At 45.9% G+C, this 20,415-nt stretch overlaps 1 protein-coding gene across 1 annotated transcript in view; it reads left to right on the top strand.

Annotated features, from left to right (window-relative positions):
- The window catches only part of TFAP2D (transcription factor AP-2 delta), a 62,254-nt gene that overhangs the window by 31,165 nt on the left and 10,674 nt on the right, over nt 1–20,415 (top strand). Inside the window, exon 6 of the mRNA XM_084830341.1 lies at nt 9,034–9,175. Coding sequence (XP_084686467.1) covers nt 9,034–9,175 — 142 coding nt within the window. The remainder of the gene's footprint in view (nt 1–9,033; nt 9,176–20,415) is intronic.

Here is a 20,415-nt window from a genome sequence, read left to right as displayed (position 1 = left end):
GCCAAGAGAGAGGTGGAGAGGAGACTGTGTCAACTCCACAGGCAGTGAGCGGGTGGCAACATCTATCAGACAGTCTGGCTCTTCGGTTTACAGGGAGGTTAGACTGGTTTTCATCAACCCTCTGCTCAGCTTTCCCATTCACAGTACAGGATCAGTTCCATTCCAGTATTTCAGAAGGGAAAGGAAAGGAAAGGAAAGGAAAGGAAAGGAAAGGAAAGGAAAGGAAAGGAAAGGAAAAGAAAAGAAAGGGGGGGCAGAACTTAAGGCTATCTGAGGGAGTTCTCTGGTCTCCGGCAAAACTCTTAGGTGGGGCAATCAAAACACAGCAGTTTGCAAATTTGTGCTGCTGCTGCTGCTGTCTTTTCATTCAGCATACCATTTTAACTGACTCAGTTTCTAGATGTGTGTGGGATTTCCTCCCAGAAATTGTTTTCTGAACAGGTGGGTGAAAATCTTGACTTTAACTGCTTATAGGCTCTTAGCTTGTTCAAGGGGTGGAATATGGCCACATTTCCCTTCCTGCTGAAATAGGAGCATGCACACTAGGACTGGTGCCACTTTCAAAGCCAGAGGGCTCCTTCTTACACTACACAGGCAATATGACAGCTACTACACTGTGGTTTCTTACTCTGCTGTTCGTATAACATGAGAAATCCCAGCAACGTGGTAGGGCTCCATCCTGTGGCTCTTTGCCACACCAGGGTATCTCACTTTACCCCAGTAATAAGGGAAGAAGCCTTTGTGCAGTGGCTCCCATGCTGTCAGCACAACATAAGGCCCCACATGGAGAGAAAGACCTGATTCATATGTCACCCCAAGCCACCGTGGGTTGTTATCGTGGGTGGTTGCATGGTGGCTTAGTGTGACGGCCAAACCCAGAACAGTTTTTCCATCATGGATTGTGTTACACAAACAAGCCACCCTGAGAACCCATGGCTTGTAGTAAGGTTGTTTAGGGTGGCTTGTTTTGGGGGTGGCTTTTTGTGATGTCAAAACCCACCAGGGCAATTTTCTCATGGGTTGTTAGGAATGGCTGGAGAGCTGCCCGGCAAAAGCAGCAAAAGCCCCTGCTGCAACTCATGATCTCGCTGGTGCCGCTGCCATTCTCCCTCATCCCATCCCAGTGCCCTCTGCCTCAAGATGGATTTTTATATTTTTTTAATATAAATCTTGAAGAAAGGACACTGGAAATTTGTATATCTTTATCCACTCAGTCCCTGCTCTGCCTTGAAATCTGTGTATGTTTAGCAATCCTGCTCACCGCTCTGTAACCCTCATGTATATCTCACAGCTAACAATGGAGACCAGTGGAGGGAAGCAACAAGCACAGGGGTGTGGGGGGGGCTGAAAGCAGCTGGCGGCTGCAGGAGAGAAGGAGATTTAAGGATGTATGTTATTACTTCAGTAGAACATGAAGCAGCTTTAAAAAAACAAAACAAAATGAGTTTGCTAGCAAGGGAAGTGACAAAGTGTAGGATGAAATTGACCAAGACATTGACAAGAGGTGGAAACTGGTATGCTTGGCTAAATGGCAAGCAGGCCATTTTGTAGTCTTGTGCACTTGACCCCGATTTATTTTTTAAATTGTAAATGCATTCCCATGCTCATAAGGCCTCAGAAAATTATTTCCTTTTTTCAATCTGATGTGGGGGTGGGGGTTTCACCTGGGAAGCACCAAATTGGAGGCACCCCTACCAGTAACAGCCAACGATGTGGAGTGGAAGCAAAAACCTGCAACGCAATGTAATGACATGGGATAAGTGATACTACATATTACAGAGAAGGAGAATCATAGAATCATAGAATAGTGGGGTTGAAAGGGGCCTATAAAACCATTGAGTCCAACCCCCTGCTCAATGCAGGAATCCAAGTCAGAGCATCCCTGACGGATGGCTGTCCGGCCTCGTCTTGAATGCCTCCAGTGTGGGAGAGCCCACTATCTCCCCAGGGAATTGGTTCCATTGTTGCACTGCTCATACTTATCGTACTTATCATTGTTCTGACCATACTTATCATTGTTCTGAGTTAATTAAAATCGGCTTTCCTCAAATCCAGGGTACACATTTGGCTACACTCGGCTTTTGCTTCCTTTAGAACCAAGAGAACTCAAGTGCAACATGGTTGCTTTCCCCCAGAGTTCCTGTAACTGCTACTTTATCCACTAAGTTATCTCTGTTGGTTAGTATCAAGTCAAGGATAGCCGATCCTCTAGTTCCTTCCTCTTCTTTCTTTAGGAGGAAGTTATCCACCACACAAGTCAGGAATCTCTTGGGGGGGCCATGTTTTGCAGAATTTGTCTCCCAACAAATATCGGGGAAATTGAAGTCCCCCATTACTGCTACATCATGCTTCTTTGAAACATTGGCTATTCACTTTTCAAAAGTTTCATCCTCGTCTTCTCCTTGGTTGGGTGGCTGGTAGTAGACTCCAATTACCAGGTTCCTTTTATTCTTTGCTCCATTTATTTGAACCCAGATGCTCTCAATGGGGCTACCAAGCTCATCCTCCTCTATTTCTGTGCAGAGATATGTATTTTTCACGTATAGTGCAACCCCACCTCCCTTTCTGTTCCTCCTGTTCTTTTTGAACAAGTTATAGCCTTCAATTGCTGTATTCCAGTCATGAGAGTCATCCCACCAAGTTTCAGTTACACCTATCAAGTCATAATTTCCCTCCTGTATTAAGAGTTCAAGTTCATTCTGTTTGTTTCCCATACTTTGGGCATTAGCATATAGACATCGAAGACCATGTGCTTTATAGTCTGGCTTTCTTCCTACATGTTTTGGAAGACTATAATTGGGCGCTATTAGAGCTGTTCTCTCCATTGTGGTACATGAGCCTTCATCCATTGTTACCCCCAACTTTACATCTCCCTCCCCTGTAGGATTCAGTTTAAAGCCCTCCTGATGAAGTTCTTCATGCTGTGGCCAAACACATTCTTCCCAGCCTTTGTGAGGTGCAACCCATCCCTTGCCAACAGTCCATCTTCCAGGAAGTATAGCCCGTGGTCCCAGAATCTAAATCTCTCTCTTCAGCACCACCTTTGTAGCCAATATTCACCCAGAGTATTTTTCTTTCCCTTTCTATCCCTCTTCTAACTACTGGAAGGATGGATGAGAAAACTATCTGGGCCCCAAAGTCCTGGAGTTTCCTTCCCAAAACTTCAAAGTCTGATGTGATTTCTTCATAGCTCTGCTTGGCGGTATCATTTGTTCCCACAAGGATGAGAAGAAAGGGATACCTGTCAGTCGGCTTTATGAGTGCAGTCAACCCTTCAGTCACATCTCTAATCCGTCCTCCTGGGAGACAGCATACCTGGCAAGTCCATGGGTCTTCGCAACATACTTGGGCTTCAAACTCATGCAGCAAGGACTCTCCCACAACTACTACTCTTCTCTTCTTGTTGGTGTCGGCTTTGGTTTCATTGCCTCTACTTGGCTGACCTTCAGCCTCTTGCTCATTCTCATGCAGGTTCCCCTGTAATTCTTCCTCTGCAGGCTGTCCTCCAGTCTCATCCTCAAGTACCTGGAAATGGTTCCATAGTTCCAATGCTTCCACTGGTGCAGAGTGGTTTCTAGTTCTTCTGCTCCTAACTGTCACCCTTTTCCAAGGAGTATCCTCTACTTCATTTTTACTCACCTCAGCATTTTCATCTTCTGCCTCAGCTTTCTGTTGCTCTTCAAGCTTCTGTTCTTCACTTTGCTGCTGCAGTTTCACCATTCTGTCCAAGAACTCTTCGTCTTCTCTTATTCCCTGGAGGGTTGACACTCAACACTCCAGTCCTTTTATGTTTTCTTCCAGCAGTGTGATCAACTTGCACTTATTGCACATGTAGGCCATGTTGATCTCAGGAAAGAAAAAAAACATTGCACAGACCTTGCAGGTCACCACCACTGGAGAGTCTTTTCCTTTCATAGTCTCTATTCCCTTTATGTTTCTAACTTTCTGATTGTACTGGAATAGCCTGTGCTTTGTCCTCTATTCACTGCGGGTTAAAAACATAGCCCCACTGGTATAGAAGTGTGTGTTACAAGAAAAATATTTTTTTTAAAAAATGTTTAAAATGTTAAGGGCCTCCCCCTTGACCTCCCCTGCTGAACTCCCCTGGCAAACTCCTGTTCGCTCTCCCCTTTCACTCGCTCTGATCATTTGCTCTCTGGGAGCTTGCTTCCTTGTATAGCCCCTAGACCAGCTGGAGCAGCTTCCTCTGCTCTCCTCAGCTAGGAGACAGGAAACAGACTGAAACTTCCTGCCCACACAGCGGCTGGGAGTCCTCAGGCCACACCCCCTCAGCTCAATTGGATCTCTCAGGAGCACATGGTGAGCACACGGCAACTCAGAATGGAAAGTCCCCTGGGCTTACTCTAGCCCTCTCACCATTTTGCCTTTGTCTCCTCTTCCACTGCAGCACCCCTGGCAAACTCCTGTTTGCTCTCTCCGATCGCTCACTCTTGGGGAGCTTGCTTCCTTGTATAGCCCCTAGACCAGCTGAAGCAGCTTCCTCTGCTCTGCTCAGCTATGAGACAGGAAACAGAGACTTCGGCTCCAGGATGCCATGGCAGTACTGTGTTGTTCTGCCCTTATCAAAGAGAAAACACAGAGAAGTAAAAACACAGCTCTGTAGTAAGCTGAACCTGAGCCATGTTGGTGTCTCCCCTGTTTGCCTTTTCCTCCCCTGGATTACCAAAATCAGTTTTCCTACAACACTGGGGGGAAGGGCAGATGACTCCCACTCAACCTTCTGTGGGCCAGATGATGTCAGGGGCAAGGCCATGACCCCCTGGTGTCATCCAGGCTCCATCTACATGGAGATGAAATGAGAAGCATTTTCTGGGTATATCCAGATTTTCTTGAAATCACTTTGGTCTGTCAGGGGCACATGAAGCAAAGTATACACTACCTAAAAACCCACTTCCATGGGTTACACAGCACTTGAAACCCCCATACTTCGGGGTTTGGTGGGTGGAGTAGAACTGAACATCATCAACCCCATAGGTGCTGCTCAGCGAATGAGAGAGGTTTGTTCCCCGCCCTGTCCATGCTCCCCTGCTCAAGGAAGTTTAGTGGAAGCACTGAATTAAGACCCTGTAGTTTACCCCGCTCTTCCCCTCTCATCCACCGTTGGGATATTGTAAAAGATTAAAAGATACCGTGTGATTCTGAATGGGAAATACAGGCTACATACAGTGAATGGGGAAAGCAGCTACTTCCCTATTGTGAATGTCTGAAACAGCGCTACTGTGCTATTCTGAATGGGAAAAACAGGGATTCCTCTCCATGCTAGCCCGGAGGGAACAGACTTCAGGACAGGTGGAGCTTTGGGGAGGGGTCTCAGCCAGGGCACTGTAGGTTGTATGGGCCAGCCTCATGGGCCAAATTTGGCCCACAGGTTGGGAGTTCCTCATCCCTCCCCTACAAAGAGAATTTGAACCGGTATGTTCCCAGGTATATATCCTGTGAACAGCCATTTGCACCAAATCCCACACAGAGTTGCTGTTCAGTGCTTCACTTCTGGATTGATTGTGTGGGAGATAAATGTCCCTTATTTAAAAGAAGCTGACTTTCCCCACAGTGCTCCTCGAGATGTTGGAGCAGGTATTTCAAGAAACAGTGCTCCTTCCCCTGGTGAGATAAGAAGGAAGGCGGGGTGGGGGGCGCGGAGAGGATTCACTTACCTTTTCGCGGAATTGATTCGTGGGGGGGGCGCTCTGTCCCTCCCCCCGGAATCCTTGACCGGGGGGGAGGCGATCCGGTCCTCCCTCCCAGAAACCTGCCTGGCCGGCTCCGCTCCGTGGCGACTCCGCAGAGCAGCTGGCCAGGGCCGTCCGCAGCCGGACTTCTGGCCACGGACGGGCTGCTGCAGATGCAAATGGCAGCCGCCGTAGCAGCCGCCATTTGTGTCCAGCCAGGCTGCCGTGATAGGCTACGTAAATACCTATCATGGCTGCGGAAAAAGAAGAAGAAAGAAACAGCGTAAGCAAATGGCGGCGGCTACGGCGGCCGCCATTTGCGTTCCCTATTTTTCGCCGTTTTAGCCTACGTAAATATTTATGTAGGCTATTACGGTGAAAAAAAAGGGGAACGCAAATAGCGTAGTGGGCGCTATTTGCATTCCCCTTTTTTTCCGCCGTAATAGCCTACATAAATATTTACGTAGGCTAAAACGGCGAAAAATAGGGAACGCAAATGGTGGCTGCCGTAGCCGCCACCATTTGTGTACGTCATTTTTTGTTTTTTGTTTTGCTTGGCTTGCCATGATAGGCTATATAAATACTTACATAGCCTATCACGGCAAAGACCAGGATGCAAATGCTGGCGACGGCAGCCAGTCGAAAGATCAGCCACCGCCGCCGGAGCCGCCACCAGAGCTGCCGCCATCCAGAACATCTGCCCCAGGTAAGCTTCATCCTGGGGGGAATCCGCGGGGGGGGGGCAGGCCGTTCCACCATGGATTTCGGGGGGCCGAACGCCAGTGCGTGGCGGAATTCTCCGCCATCCCTAGATTCAGCCCATCCTATTCAGCAGACCCTATTGCAGAGAAGGAAGCACTGAAGACAAGTTACCTCCTTCCTCATAAACGTACTTGAGAAGCAGAAATGAGGGAGGAAAAGAAGCAGTCTCTCTCCCCATCTCCTGCTTCCTCCCCATACATTTCTGAGGAAGGAAGCTTGCCTTGGGTGCTTCTGTCCTCCTGTTAAAAGATCTGCTGAACGAGAAGGAGCCAGGGCTGGATGGCCTAGCTTTAGTCTTGCTTTTCAAGTGAATTTGCCTGCAGGAAGGGCTAGAGCTCATATCCCCCATTGCCAGCAAGTCTATTGTGAGCCCTGGGGTGGAGGTTAATTCCTGTGCTGCTTCTTGTGAGTATGAACTGCAAAGTGCAGGACAGAGAACTCCAGAAACCCCACCCCTTGTAAGAATTGTCAATGTGCACACTCTCCCCTCCTCAAACACACACACACAAAGATTCAGAATTCAAGGGGAGAGTGGCCCAACTGGGCCCACCATTTCTTGAGACTTCTGACTTTGGGTTACACAGCAAGGGACTAAACCACTGTCACTACCAAATACTACTGAACCTACATGTGCAGACTGCCTCTGGCACTGTTAACCTGTCCCACCCCTCCTTACTGGAATTCATTCCACTTTATCCTCAATGCATCCCTAGAACAGGGGTGGAAAAATTGTAACCCCACAAGCCTTCTCTGGCAACCCCCAGCATCTGTTGCCATGAAAAAGATGGGGGGAGGGAATGCTCTAGGAACAGACTCTATGGTTCCTGCCACACAAGCCTACTTTCTAGAGCACCCTAGGAAGCGGTGCTTGAAGGTTCCTGCCAGCTTCTTATGACACTCTAGAAATGAGGGTGCTATGAGGGTGCTATAACCATAGAGCCCATTCCAAGTGCATTCTTCTTTTTAGGACTTAGAAGGTAGATTGGGAAGAGAGATAATGACTTGTCCAAAGCTGTCTGGTTAACTTCATGATCTGACCTTGTCCAAGACCAGCACTGCAGCCATTATACCACGCCAGTATTACACAAAGCAGGTGGAAAACCTCTCCATGTATTACTGCTGTTGCAATGATGAGGGACTTCACTATGCCGACCGCCTATCTAACCCCTGACTATACTCTGAAGGTTGGATAGATCGCTGGGAGAGTGAGTGATAAAGCCAGACCAGTCAGTGTGATATCTTCATGTACACCAGCACTGGAGGAACTGTGGCCCTCCAGGCGTTGGGCTACAACTCCCATCATCCCTGACCACTGGCCATGCTGGCTGGGGCTCATGGGGGTGGAGTCCAATAAGATTTGGAAGATCACAGGTTCCCCATCCCACACCAGGACTTAGGGCATAGGTAATTGGCGATTTCCTTAGAAAACCATGCCATGCAGGATTTCCATTCATTCTGAATGGGAAGGAGCATTTGGGAGAATTTGCCCTGCTCTGCAGAAGATCAGTTCATGGGCCCCAGTCCCTGACAGTATTTGCTGGTCCCCAGACTACTCATTTAAGACATGCTTCATTATTTAACTAAAAAGTGGAAGCCCACACAATAGGCATGGAGAAGAAAATAGGCAAGAAAAAGTGAAAATCACTGCACACACACAATACTTGAGTAATCAGACACTGGGGAGTCTTGCGGAGTTATTGCTCATTTAAAGGCTGTCTATAGGTGATAGGTTTGTAGCAACTTGGAAGTGGTACTGTCATTGTAGAGCTGTCACTGCTGTTGTACGCACACTAATTCATTTGTGTGTTCCTGTGTCCACCTGTCTGTGTGTCCTGTCATGATCTCATTCAATGGTTAAGCAAGTTTTGCAGGTTTTCATAGAGTTCAAAGCTGTGTCTACAAAGGCTGAAACATCTCTGACCATTTTGGTGTGACTGTTGCTGGTGTCTAATGAACAGTACCCATGACGAGTTATGGAGCTGCGTTTACCTTCTGAAAAAGAAGCCCCACATGGAAAGACAGGTGTTTTGTACTGAAGTGAACTTCATACATTTAAAAAAGAAAAAAGTGCCAAGTTTCCTTTAGGATTAAAATTGACAGCATCCTCTGAATTCTATGGCTGACGCAACTACAACCATGAATTAGGAAAATGGAAGAAACATGTTCTCCCCCAATGATCTCCCCCCCACCCCCCAGTGAATCTTCCCATCCCTCAATTACATCTGTAAAGTTATCAAGCTACCAGTTAGTTTCAGGAAATGGACCTTTATTGTGGAGTGAGGATTGCATGACACTATGAGTTAGTTAACAAATTGTTGTTAATTACATTTATATTGCACCGTTCCTCCGAGGAGCTCAGGGTATTTGACACAAGAGCTTCATGGCTGAGTGGGAATTTGAACCCAGGTCTCCCCAGTCTTGCTCTAACCCAGCCTTACTGGAAGACTTTTCAGCTGAAGAGTGAGGTAAAAATTCTCTTAATAAATAAATTAGAGCCACTGTCTGTACATTCAAAGTAAAGTACTCAAGGGTGCACGTAAAGTGACAGTTTTTCTTTCTTTACTTTTCTTTCTGCTCATAGGAGAAGCTTTACATTTGGCCAGGGATTTTGGCTACACCTGTGAAACTGAATTCCCAGCCAAGGCGGTTGGGGAACATCTTGCCAGACAGCACATGGAACAGAAGGAACAGACAGCAAGGAAAAAGATGATCCTAGCAACAAAGTAAGAAACAGACATGCAATTTCCATGCAGTTTGAAAACTGACATTGGATCAGCCTGACTCTAGGGCTCCAATATCAAGGTTCCCTGACAGTGCAGATGGAGTCAAAGCACAACATACAGTTTGTTCATATGTTGGCTCTTCCAAATGGAGTTGAGTCAGTGGACACAATTCTGCCCCTCTCCAAATAGCGCATTAGTTTCATGATGTATAAATTGATTAGATGTGGAGGTTGCAATTCCAAACACACGTCCTAGTGAGAAAGTCACACTGAACTTACTGAAACTTATTTACAGGTAAATATTCATAGGATTGTGCTGTACATATAAATTCTGACCATATGCTGGCAGCAAAAAACTTCCTCCTCTCGTGAGTGGTTTACTTGGATGGGCAGTATAATACTGGAGATGCAAAATCACAAAAGAGCATACCCTTCCCAGTATTTTTTGCAAGTTTATTTTCTTCTTCTTCTTCTTCTTCTTCTTCTTCTTCTTCTTCTTCTTCTTCTTGGCGAGTTCACATTTTTCTCTTCAGGGAAGAGGAACTGCGATGTCATACAGTTTCACACCTCCATTGTACACTGCTCATGCAAGCCGGACATTTGCGTGAGAAGGAGAGTTTTGGCTGAGGGGGTGGTGTTTTCACAAGTCTGCTGCTGGTGCATCATTGCAGTCAACTGTCTAATGGATGACAGCCATGTGTGTGAATCATGAATGACTGTTTTCTATTGTGCCATTATTGCCCTCTACCGGGCATAATCAGAATTGATTGGCTGAATGGCATAGACATGTGTGCTCTGCTGCAAGTCTGAAAGTGGCAGCTTTCAATTAACTCAAGAGCTCAAATGCTGAGCTTCTGAATTTTTTTTAAAGAAATGGAACAAAAAAAAAAACCCTGCTCTTTTTCTTATTTTTAAAGGTTTATTCAGAAAACATACTTGGCAGTCATAGGATTATTCCTTCTAAAAGTTCTCCAAAGATGTGCCAATGTGTTATGTGAATGGCTTGTACACATGTCCAACCTCCTGATGGGCCTCTGTGATTTGAATTCCAGGTGCCTGCAGCTGACAGGGTCACTGAGGTACAAGCCAGATCTATGATCCACTCTGGTAGCACACTTGCACTTGTATCTTGTCATGGGAATTATTGACTGGAATTTGCAAAAATCACATTGAGTAAATTGACCCAAAGCTCAAACGTATAATGGAGATACCACATTATAGCAATTGATAAGTTATCCTTCCTGTTAGCATCCTTAATCTAGGGAAAATGTGGTGGATCTAATAAAGATGTGCATGCAGAAGGTATCCTTGAGTGGATGCACCAGAATACAGTTTTCTTCTGCAGGCCAGCCACAGAACTGCCCCTTGGCAGTTCTTATAAAATTATCTGATTTTTGAGCTTTGGATAACTTCTGAGAAAGTGAGGGAAACTCTTCCTTGAAGCTGTTGTGGCGAATTTTAGCAAAGTCGACACCTTGATTTTAAAAATGCCATATTTTTGGAGAAAAGCTATCTTGCATGCTTTTAAAAATTGTAGTCATCAACAAACTGAATTGGAAGTCATTTCAGCCACTGATTTGAGTTTGATTTAAGCTAGATATACGAGCCAGGCTACAATTCTAAAAATAATTACTAGTAAGTAAGTCAATTTATTAACTGGGAATTTATTTCTGAGCAAACATTCAAAGGTCATGACACTCACGAAGCACCACTACCGACTCTATCTATCTATATATCCATCTATCATCTAATCACACATGCATGCTTTCATGGGGCTCAAAAGTGCTGTACATGATATCATCCCATTCCATCCTCAGTAGACTGGCTTAGGGTCACCCACTCAGTTTCATGGTCATGGGGATTTGAACTAACTTCTTTCCATCCTAGATCCTAGTCACTGCACACATTGGTGCCCTTCTCCAATCACACAGCCTCACTCAGAGACCTGAGATTTATTTTATTTTATTTTTTATTTTATTTATTAAATTTATTAATTGCCCATCTGGCCGGTCACCCAGTCACTATGAGATTGCATGTCATAGTAGGCCACCATGGGTTAATTTACCTATGGGGCTCTGAGATGCGCGCCAACTGCCATTTAGAGTATGCAAGGCACGGAGGGGGCACGCCGAGGCTTGTTGTGTCATATGAACCCAGACGTCATGGGTTATTTGAGGGTTAAACAAAATGGGTTGTTCTAGGGTTATCTGAGGGTTGTTTAACCCTAAAATAACCCACAATGCCTGGGTTCACATGACACAACAAGCCATGGCATGCCCCTGCTTCAGCTTGCATATTCAAAATGGCAGCCACACATGTCTCTGAGACCCGTGGGTGAATTAACCTATTGTGGCTTATTGTGACATGTGAATTGGCCCATAATCTCTTTGGAGGAATTCTGAATCCATTTAGTTACAAGTAGTTCCACTGAATGCAACAGGGCCAAGCAAGCTCTTCCTAAAACAATCTGTTGTGAACTGCAGCATTAGAATCATTATTAGAAATATTTGCAGCACAAATAATTAAGTTTAAGTACATGATATGAGGTAGGCTCATGTATTCTGTTAGCTTTGAGAATGCTATGGGACTATATGGCTTAATTAAAAGTACTCCATCCATATTTGTCTATCTTGCACCAGCCCCAAGTACTAATTCATGACCAGGGGCAGAGAGCAAGCTACTCAATCTCTAAGGGTTAATGAGTCCCATCCCTGATGCCTCTTTGACATTCACAACAGCCATGACAGCCATGATGTGGAGCTTGGTGGCAAGATTCAGGTGACTGCAAATAACTTATACAAAATCAAAGGCTTCCATGAAAGTAGTGAGCTTTCTGTTTCCTTGAAAAGGGAACCTCTTTCCTACTTGATATGTCACCCCACTTCAAAGAATCCCTTTTGGCTATATCAGCATGCAATGGTCCAAAAATCACACAACTGACTTTAAATGGAAGGCACCACTTTTATTAGGCTGCACACAGTCATCACAATCAGAAATTCTATAATGCACAAACACACCAGAGGCAAATAGGCCTTATGAAGGCCTTTATCTTCCCAAAGGAGCCATAAAAACAATTACTCTGCCAGGTTTCTAAAGACCAAAGAATCTTAAAACATTTAACTAAGACTAACATAGACCAGTTCACACATCTGCACACACACACATCAGCGTATCGTTTCAAAGTGAAACACAAGCCACCATCAGTGTATTGTTTCAAAGTGAAACACAAGCTACCATCTCTGAAGAAAGGCTGGATAAAAATTACTCTAGGCTTACTCACTCTAGTGATTTTCATTATAGCTTTTGGGAGCAATGATTTGACACTGTAAAGACTGAAATAATAAAAATGAATACTATCTGCTTTCATTTTAAAGCAGTTCCTGGCCTATCTGGTTTGAACATATTTTCTTTTCTCTTTTTGAGTAAAATATATACTTTTGGTGTGCTATAACGGGGCAAATACTAGGCAAATACTTGGAAGTAAAGAAAAGCATTCTGCCCAGATTTAAGAACCTAAGAGCCTTGCTGGATCAGACCAGGGGTCCATCCAGTCCAGCATTCTGTTCCCACAGTGGCCAGCCAGCTGCCTTTGGGAAGCCCACAAGCAGGACATGGAGGTGATGGCAAACTCTCACTCATGCTCCCCAGCAACTGGCACAGAGAAGCATACTGCCTCTGATACTGGAATTAATATATAGCCATCAGGACTAATAGCCAGTAATCGCCTTATCATTTATAAATGTGTCCACTCTCCCTTTAAAGCTGTCCAAGTTCATAGCCATCTTGTGGTATCAAATGACATAGTTTAATTGTGTGCTGTGTGAAGAAGTTGTTCCTTTTATCTGTCCTGAATATCCGATCATTCATCTTCACTGGATGACCCTGGTTTCTTGTATTATGAGATACTTTCTCCATACCATGCATAATTTTATACACTCTACCATGTCTCCCCTTACTCACCCTTTTTCCTAACTTAAACAGCTCCATTGTAACCTTTTCTCATAAAGGAGCGTATGCCCCAGCCATGGGCTGCTAAAGTTTGGAGGTGCCGAGATAATGATAAGCCAGACCCAGGGTTGCTTACAAGGAGCCTTTATTGAGTACTTACAGCACATGGGCGTACCCAATGGTTGGATCAGACACCTTCTCTGAACTCAGAGCCATGGGGTACAATGGGTTTTATACCATACATGTCAGCAGTGAGGCAGCATGACAGAAGCAAGCATTAATTAGCATTCATTTGCAACTTTCCCAGCATAGGCTAACAGTACTTCTGCAGAGGGAAAACAATCAGAACTTTCCCAACACAGACACCTGTAACTTGGCATAAACATAGCCTCACTTCTCAGGCACATCCTAGGCCCTGATAAGATATGAGCCTTCATGGAATGTGCTGAGGCCGCGCTATCGACCTTTGACTCATCTCACATGCTTAGAGGCCAACTAGCAAGGAAATTGCACTTATAATGAACCTAAGCCAAGCATTATGGATCTCTAGGCCCCTCTAAAACTACAGGTGACTTGGTTATAGGCTTGGGGCCAATACATTCCACCCTCAGATGATCAAAGGACAATACCAGTCTGCGCGTCACAATCTCTTCTTACCCAGAGGGCAGGATCTTCTTTGCCCTGTCGTTTGATCACCAGGGGATTGATAACTACTTTACTGTATATTTTAAAATATGACAGCCATATGAGCAAGCACACAAAGCTATAAAACTACTTATGATAGCCACAGTTTACTGCAACCAGTTGCTTCCACCCCCACCCCACCCAATTCTTTGAAACCAGTCCGGAATTGGTCTGAAGAGGGAGTCCTCTTCTAGATGATGTACTTTCTCACTTTGCACATACAAAGCCCTTATGCTGTGATTTATCACACTCTGCTTGTCAGGAATGTACACGCAGCATTCCTGCTGCAACATGGCACAAATACCGACTTGGGCCGCTGTAATCATATCTAAAGCCAGGCAGTTCTGCAAAATAGCAGTTCTCATGCTTGTCATCTCTATTCTAATGGCTTCTAGTGCCTCAGCGGTGGTATTCAATGCCATGTATATTGCTCTTTTAAAGATATTCACTTTGTACCTTATAGTAGCCCCCCCCCCCCCGGAACAAACTCCAAGCATAATCAGCCGCAATGAAGATGCCTCGTTGCCATCTCACCTTCCAGGCCCTGTAATTCCCTACTGCAGGGCTGTCTAAGGTGTTCACAAACCTGTGGGGACCCCATGACAGTCCCAAGGAGCACCTCCCAATCCACCCTGGGGGCAACCATGGCTACGCTTTTTCTCCACAGGTCTAATAACTACCATTAGGGGCAGCTTAATTAATGCCAGGGCACTCTTTCCAATTTGTGCATGCCCATCTTCCCAACACCCTAATGGCCGTGGTGGGGCATACACTCTTAATGGGGTAAGCCATCCTATCCCATCGTGTAATTGCTCAAATCCTTCTCTGATTTATATGGATTTGTTTGCCTTCCGCATGTTTACTCTGAAGGCTCTGTCCCAGGAGGTGGCACAGACATCAAACTATTGGGCATGACACTCAGTATCATTCAGAGTTGTATCTGACATTAAAGCCATTTGCAGGTATCACATAGTATTTAAGAAATCATAAAATGCACACAACAAGCTTTCACTGAAATCTAACACCATGAGTGGAAAACCTCCTGCATGAGGTGAGGCATGATGGAGCAGATCCAGCAATCATACTGTTCCTCCACGTTACATGGTCAGAGCCCATCAAGATCAAGGGAAGGGCATGCTCACACATGCAAAGAGTTCTAGGCCACTGCTTTCGCATCAGCAACTCCACGCTGCATGCATTCTGGCAGAGGGAAGTCCAAAAGACATAGATCAAACTCAGCCTGCCATACATTGAGCTGACTACAAACACAGACACACAATCCACAGCAATGAGAGTTCAAGTCTATGAAAAGCCTCACAGTACTTTCCATGGCAAGTCCTTAACAATCCAAAGTTCCAGTCCATGTGCAGAGTGCCTCTAAAAGCCCAGACGATGATGGATCCAAACAGAGAAGGCTTCGGGAAGTGAAGACGAGATGCTCTTAGCAAAGGCTCCCCATCTCTGAATCAGCTTAAGGGGGAAGGTGTGACTGTACACCCCTTCTAGATCCCTCGACAGACAAGGGCCTTTAGCCTTTCAGCAAGGCTTCTGTCTAAACAAAGTGGAACTGCTCAGTTCTCTAGTAGTAGCGCTACAACCTGGGCAACCTTTCTGCAAATCTTACTCCACTTCTGTCAGGTTCTCAGACATCTTCTAACCTCCCTGCCTGCCAAGGCTAGACCAGTGGCAGACAGGGAGTTGGGTGACTCCCCCTGGCTCCACTTTGAGAACACTGACAGATACAAGCTCACACAGACTCTGACATTCTAAAAACTGAATAGGCCCAAGCCCTTCCAGGCTACTTCTAATCAAATCTTGGCTATAACTTACAAGACCTCACTGCATTACTGAAGCTGGGCCTTGACATTATTTTTGCTCCCATAACACCTCTTCAGTCTAAAAATTTACTCTCCTCCCTCCACACTGTCCCAGCTTGGTTGCTCAGAGATTGGTGAGGGGAAACGACTGTCTAACTAGGGAGCTTGCAAAGACATTGCCAGTGCTTTTGAGCTTTCAATGGGTCTAGTTGGAAATCTAAATCTAAGCTATTAGATTTATAACACATTAAAAACAACAAAATCATCTCTTTTGCAAGGGAAAAAGGAGAGATCTACATTGGCTGTCATTCTTAAAGCTTTTCACGTGGTTTTACAGACTATAATCGGCTATGATCCCCTCCCCTTTGCAAAAATAAACTTACAGCTACAGGACAGTTTTGAACTGCACGGCTCTTAACAGCAAGGGAACAACAATTGCACTTTTAAATGCTTCTCAAACGAGGACTAAGAAAACTGAGGCTTGAGTGAGGGAAAAAACTCTTGGGGCTATCCATCACTAGTTAGGCTAGCCAGGGATTCACAACATGACCCCCCCCTTCTTCTCCCTTACTTAGCACACAAACCTAAGCAGAGTGCCGAAACTCAGGACGCCACAGGGAGATGGGGGTTGTTTTATACTTGCATTCTGTACACAGCCATCAATCTTCTTTGGGAGGCGGTGGGGTGATTTGCAGGACTTGAAAGTAGAGCTTCACAGTTTGTTTGTATTTGTAAATCTTGGGTACAAAACAAGACACGATGAGGCAACCGAATCTTTGCTTTGTCAGGGGTGACAAATTACCCAGGTCAGCTTTTTTCCACTGGGGTCTCAAACAGGAAAACAGTCTTAGTTTTCAGTTGTAACATAATTTACAGCATCAGGCAGCCAGCTATGCAGGTCTCACGCTTTTTGGAGACAGCTACTACGATATCTTCTTTTTCTCAATCAGGTTGGGTCTCCCAGCTTACACAGTTTGTTGCCACTTGCAGGAGCATGGTAGTAGTGTTTTGGGCTTGGCCAGGAACACATGCTGCCAGGTTTCTCAATCCCTTCAGTGCACACACTCGGGTAGTTTTGACACTGGACACCCAAATCAGTGAGATTTCTTTATTGCAGGGAATCCCACGGCAAAAGCGTAATGGTTACACTCTTCAGCAATCATACAGCTGATGGTCAGTAGCTATAGGCTCTATGAAATTCTAGAACAGTTCAAAGTTAAATACTATTACTGTGACTGAGACCTTCAACATGGTTGCTCTGCTTCATTTTGCCTTGGGGCTGTCCTCTGGCGCACTTTCCACTCTAAGAGGGGGTCTATCCCATGCCCTGGGTGCTGATTCTTCACCTTCAACCTGTTTCTTGGCCTCATCTCCCGGGTCTTTATCTTCAGTTTCCACTTCTTAGGGATTTCATCCCAATCGGGCGAGGTGATGATGTTGCGCACTCTGGCACTCTTTAAGCAATTCTTCTGAGCTCGGCGTATCAGGCTAATGGCTACTTCTTCAGCCTCACGCTCCCACACCTATTTGGAGCCCAGGCTGTCTTGCAACATTTCTCTAATTAACATCTTTAGATCTTGATCTTTTCCCAGCTCGTCCTTGACCTTTTCTGCTTTCTCTCTCCATTCCAACTCCTTCTGCCCGACAGTTTGCAATGCTGTCGGCAAAAGCCATGCCAGAATTCCTGCACCCTGTACCTCCTTAGCTGACCACTTTTCCGGCTGCAGAGATTCCAATGCAGTTTCCAGAGCCACTGGCATGCAGTCCTTCTTGACCTCTGGGCATCCTCCCAGTCCGCTCAGGACCGCCGATTGCTTTGCGACTGGACCCAACAGCTCCAGCTGTGGACAACCCGGGAGTCAGTTCTGCATGCCAACAACTGCATCCTCCTTCCCTTTGAATCTGAACATATCAGTTCCCTTGGGACCCTGCTCACTGTGCCAGTAGTATTCCCCGGCCATGGGCTGCTAAGGTTTGGAGGTGCTGAGATACTGATAAGCCAGACCCAGGTTTACTTACAAGGAGCCTTTATTGAGTACTTACAGCACACAGGCATACCCAATGGTTGGATCAGACAGCTTCTCTGAACCCAGAGCCATGGGGTAAAATGGGTTTTATACCAAACATGTCAGCAGTGAGGCAGCATGACAGAAGCAAGCATTAATTAGCATTCATCTGCAACTTGCCCAGCATAGGCGAACAGTGCTTGTTCAGAAGGAAAACAATCAGAACTTTCCCAGCACAGACACCTGCAGCTTTAAGGCGAACAAGCTTCACTTCTCAGGCACATCCTAGGCCCTGATAAGATACTAGCCTTTATTAGCATGGAATGTGCTGAGGCCACGCTATCAACTTTTGACTCATCTCACATGCTCAGAGGCCTACTAGCAAGGAAATTGTACTTATAATGAACCTAAGCCAAGCATTATGGATCTCTTGTTGTTGTTCAGTCGTTCAGTCGTGTCCGACTCTTCGTGACCCCATGGACCATAGCATGCCAGGCCTTCCTGTCCTGCGCTCTCTCCCGGAGCATGCTCAAGCGTGCTCAATGGATCTCTAGGCCCCTCTAAAACTACAGATGACTTGGTTACAGGCCTGGGGCCAATACAAGGAGTTGCTCCAGCCCTTTGATCATTTTGGTTGCTCTTTTCTGCCCTTTTCCAGCTCTGCAATATTTTTTTTGAGATGTGGAACTGTACAGAGCATTCCAAGTGTGGTTGCACCATAGATTTGTGTAAGGGCAGTTTCCTGTTTCAAGGCAGGCAAGGGCCTTGGGCAAGGTGTAGATAGTCCTAGGAGCAGCAGTGAGAGAGCAACTAGTTCAATCCAAAGTCATACACAGACTTTCTGAGGAGGGTTTGCAGGCACAGGCAGAGGCGAGGTCAAGGCAGTCCAGGGGTCAGTTCACCAGCATCTGTTTTAGCAAGCGGACAGGCCAGTCAGGGAGGTGTCCAAAAACATTATCCAGAGGAGTAGCCAAGATCTAGGAGCTTCTCTGATCCGGTATCTTGAAAGCCAAGCCAAGGTTAAGGCACTGTTGTTTGCAGTGGAAAGCTGGCGTTGGCGAGACTGAATTCACAACCAGTCGTTAATCAGCACAGCTGACTAATTAGGTCAGCGTGTTGCTTTTAAGGGAGGCCCTACAGTGTGACTTCCGTTTGTTCTTTTGCTGCACATGTCTGATTCTACACCATTCAGAGGGATGGATCCCCTCAGAGTCTGCTTCCAGCATTTTGGGAAGTTCAGGAACTACTCAAGAGGGGCCTGGCTGCTCTTGCAATGTTTCCAGAGGTGGACTGTCAGCCAAGGCCTCCTGTTCCTCACTGAGCTCCAGCTGGGGCCCATTGTGCTGGCTCTCCCCCTCCTCTTCTTTCTCAAATGAATCCTCCTCCAGGTAGGGCATGACACTGCTCCCCTCCCCACAATCGCTGCCCCCCCTCAAGGGGGTATACAGGTCCAGGCTTCCCAGGAAGCGTTGATGGAAGCAGTGAACCAGCTTGGGAGCCTGAATATAGAATCATAGAAACATAGAATAGTAGGGTTGGAAGGGGCCTACAAGACCATCAAGTCCACCCCCCTGCTCAGTGCAGGAATCCAAGTCACAGCATCCCTGACAGATGGCTGTCCAGCCTCATCTTGAATGCCTCCAGTGTGGGAAAGCCCACCACCTCCCTAGGTCATTGGTTCCATTGTCATATTGCTCTAACAGTCAGAACATTTTTCTTGATGTTCAGCCGGAATCTGGCTTCCTGTAACTTGAGCCCATTATTCCATGTCCTGCACTCTGATATGATCGAGAAGAGATCCTGGCTTTCCTCTCTGTGACAACCTTTGAAGTACTTGAGGAGCGCTATCATATCTCCCCTCAGTCTCCTCTTCTCAAGGCTAAACACGCCCAGTTCTTTCAGTCTCTCTTCATAGAGCTTTGTTTCCAGTCCCCTGATCATCTTTGTTGCCCTCCTCTGGACCCTCTCCAGCTTGTCTGCATCCTTCTTCAAGTGTGGTGCCCAGAACTGGACACAGTACTCCAGATGAGGCCTAACCAGTGCTGAGTAGAGGGGAACAAGTGCTTCCCAGGATTTGGAAGCTATGCTTCTATTGATGCAGCCCAAAAGAGCATTTGCCTTTTTTGCAGCCACATCACTTTGTTGGCTCATATTCAGCTTGTGATCTGAACAACAATTCCAAGATCCTTCTCACTTGTAGTGTTGTTGAGCCAAGTATCCCCCATCTTGTAACTGTGCATTTGGTTTCTTTTTCCTAGGTGCAGAACTTGGCATTGATCCCTATTAAATGTCATTCTGTTGTTTTCTGCCCAGCACTCCAGTCTATCAAGATCACTTTGAATTTTGCTTCTGTCTTCCAGAATATTAGCTATCCTGCCCAATTTTGTGTCATCTGCAAATTTGATCAGCATTCCCTGCACCTCCTCCTCCAAGTCATTCATAAAATGTTGAAGAGCACCGGGCCCAGGACTGAGCCCTGGGGTACCCCGCTTGTTACCTCTCCCCAGTTTGAGAAGATCCCATTGATAAGCACTCTTTGAGTCCAATTCTGTAGCCAACTGTGGATCCACCTGATACTTGTTTCATGAGCTAGTTTGTTCATCAGGATATCACGGGGCACTTTGTCGAAAGCTTTGCTGAAGTCAAGGTATATTATTTCCAAAGCATTCCCACAGTCCACAGGGGAGATTACCTGATCAAAAAATGAGATCAGATTCATCTGGCAGGATTTGTTCTTGACAAATCTACGTTGGCTTCGAGTAATCACTGCATCGTTTTCAAGGTGC

This window comes from Heloderma suspectum, chromosome 1 (assembly GCF_057233095.1).
Source record: "Heloderma suspectum isolate Gila_16-S chromosome 1, 16-S_ref, whole genome shotgun sequence".
NCBI classification, from domain to species: domain Eukaryota; kingdom Metazoa; phylum Chordata; class Lepidosauria; order Squamata; family Helodermatidae; genus Heloderma; species Heloderma suspectum.
This window is presented reverse-complemented; position numbering and strand designations above follow the sequence as displayed.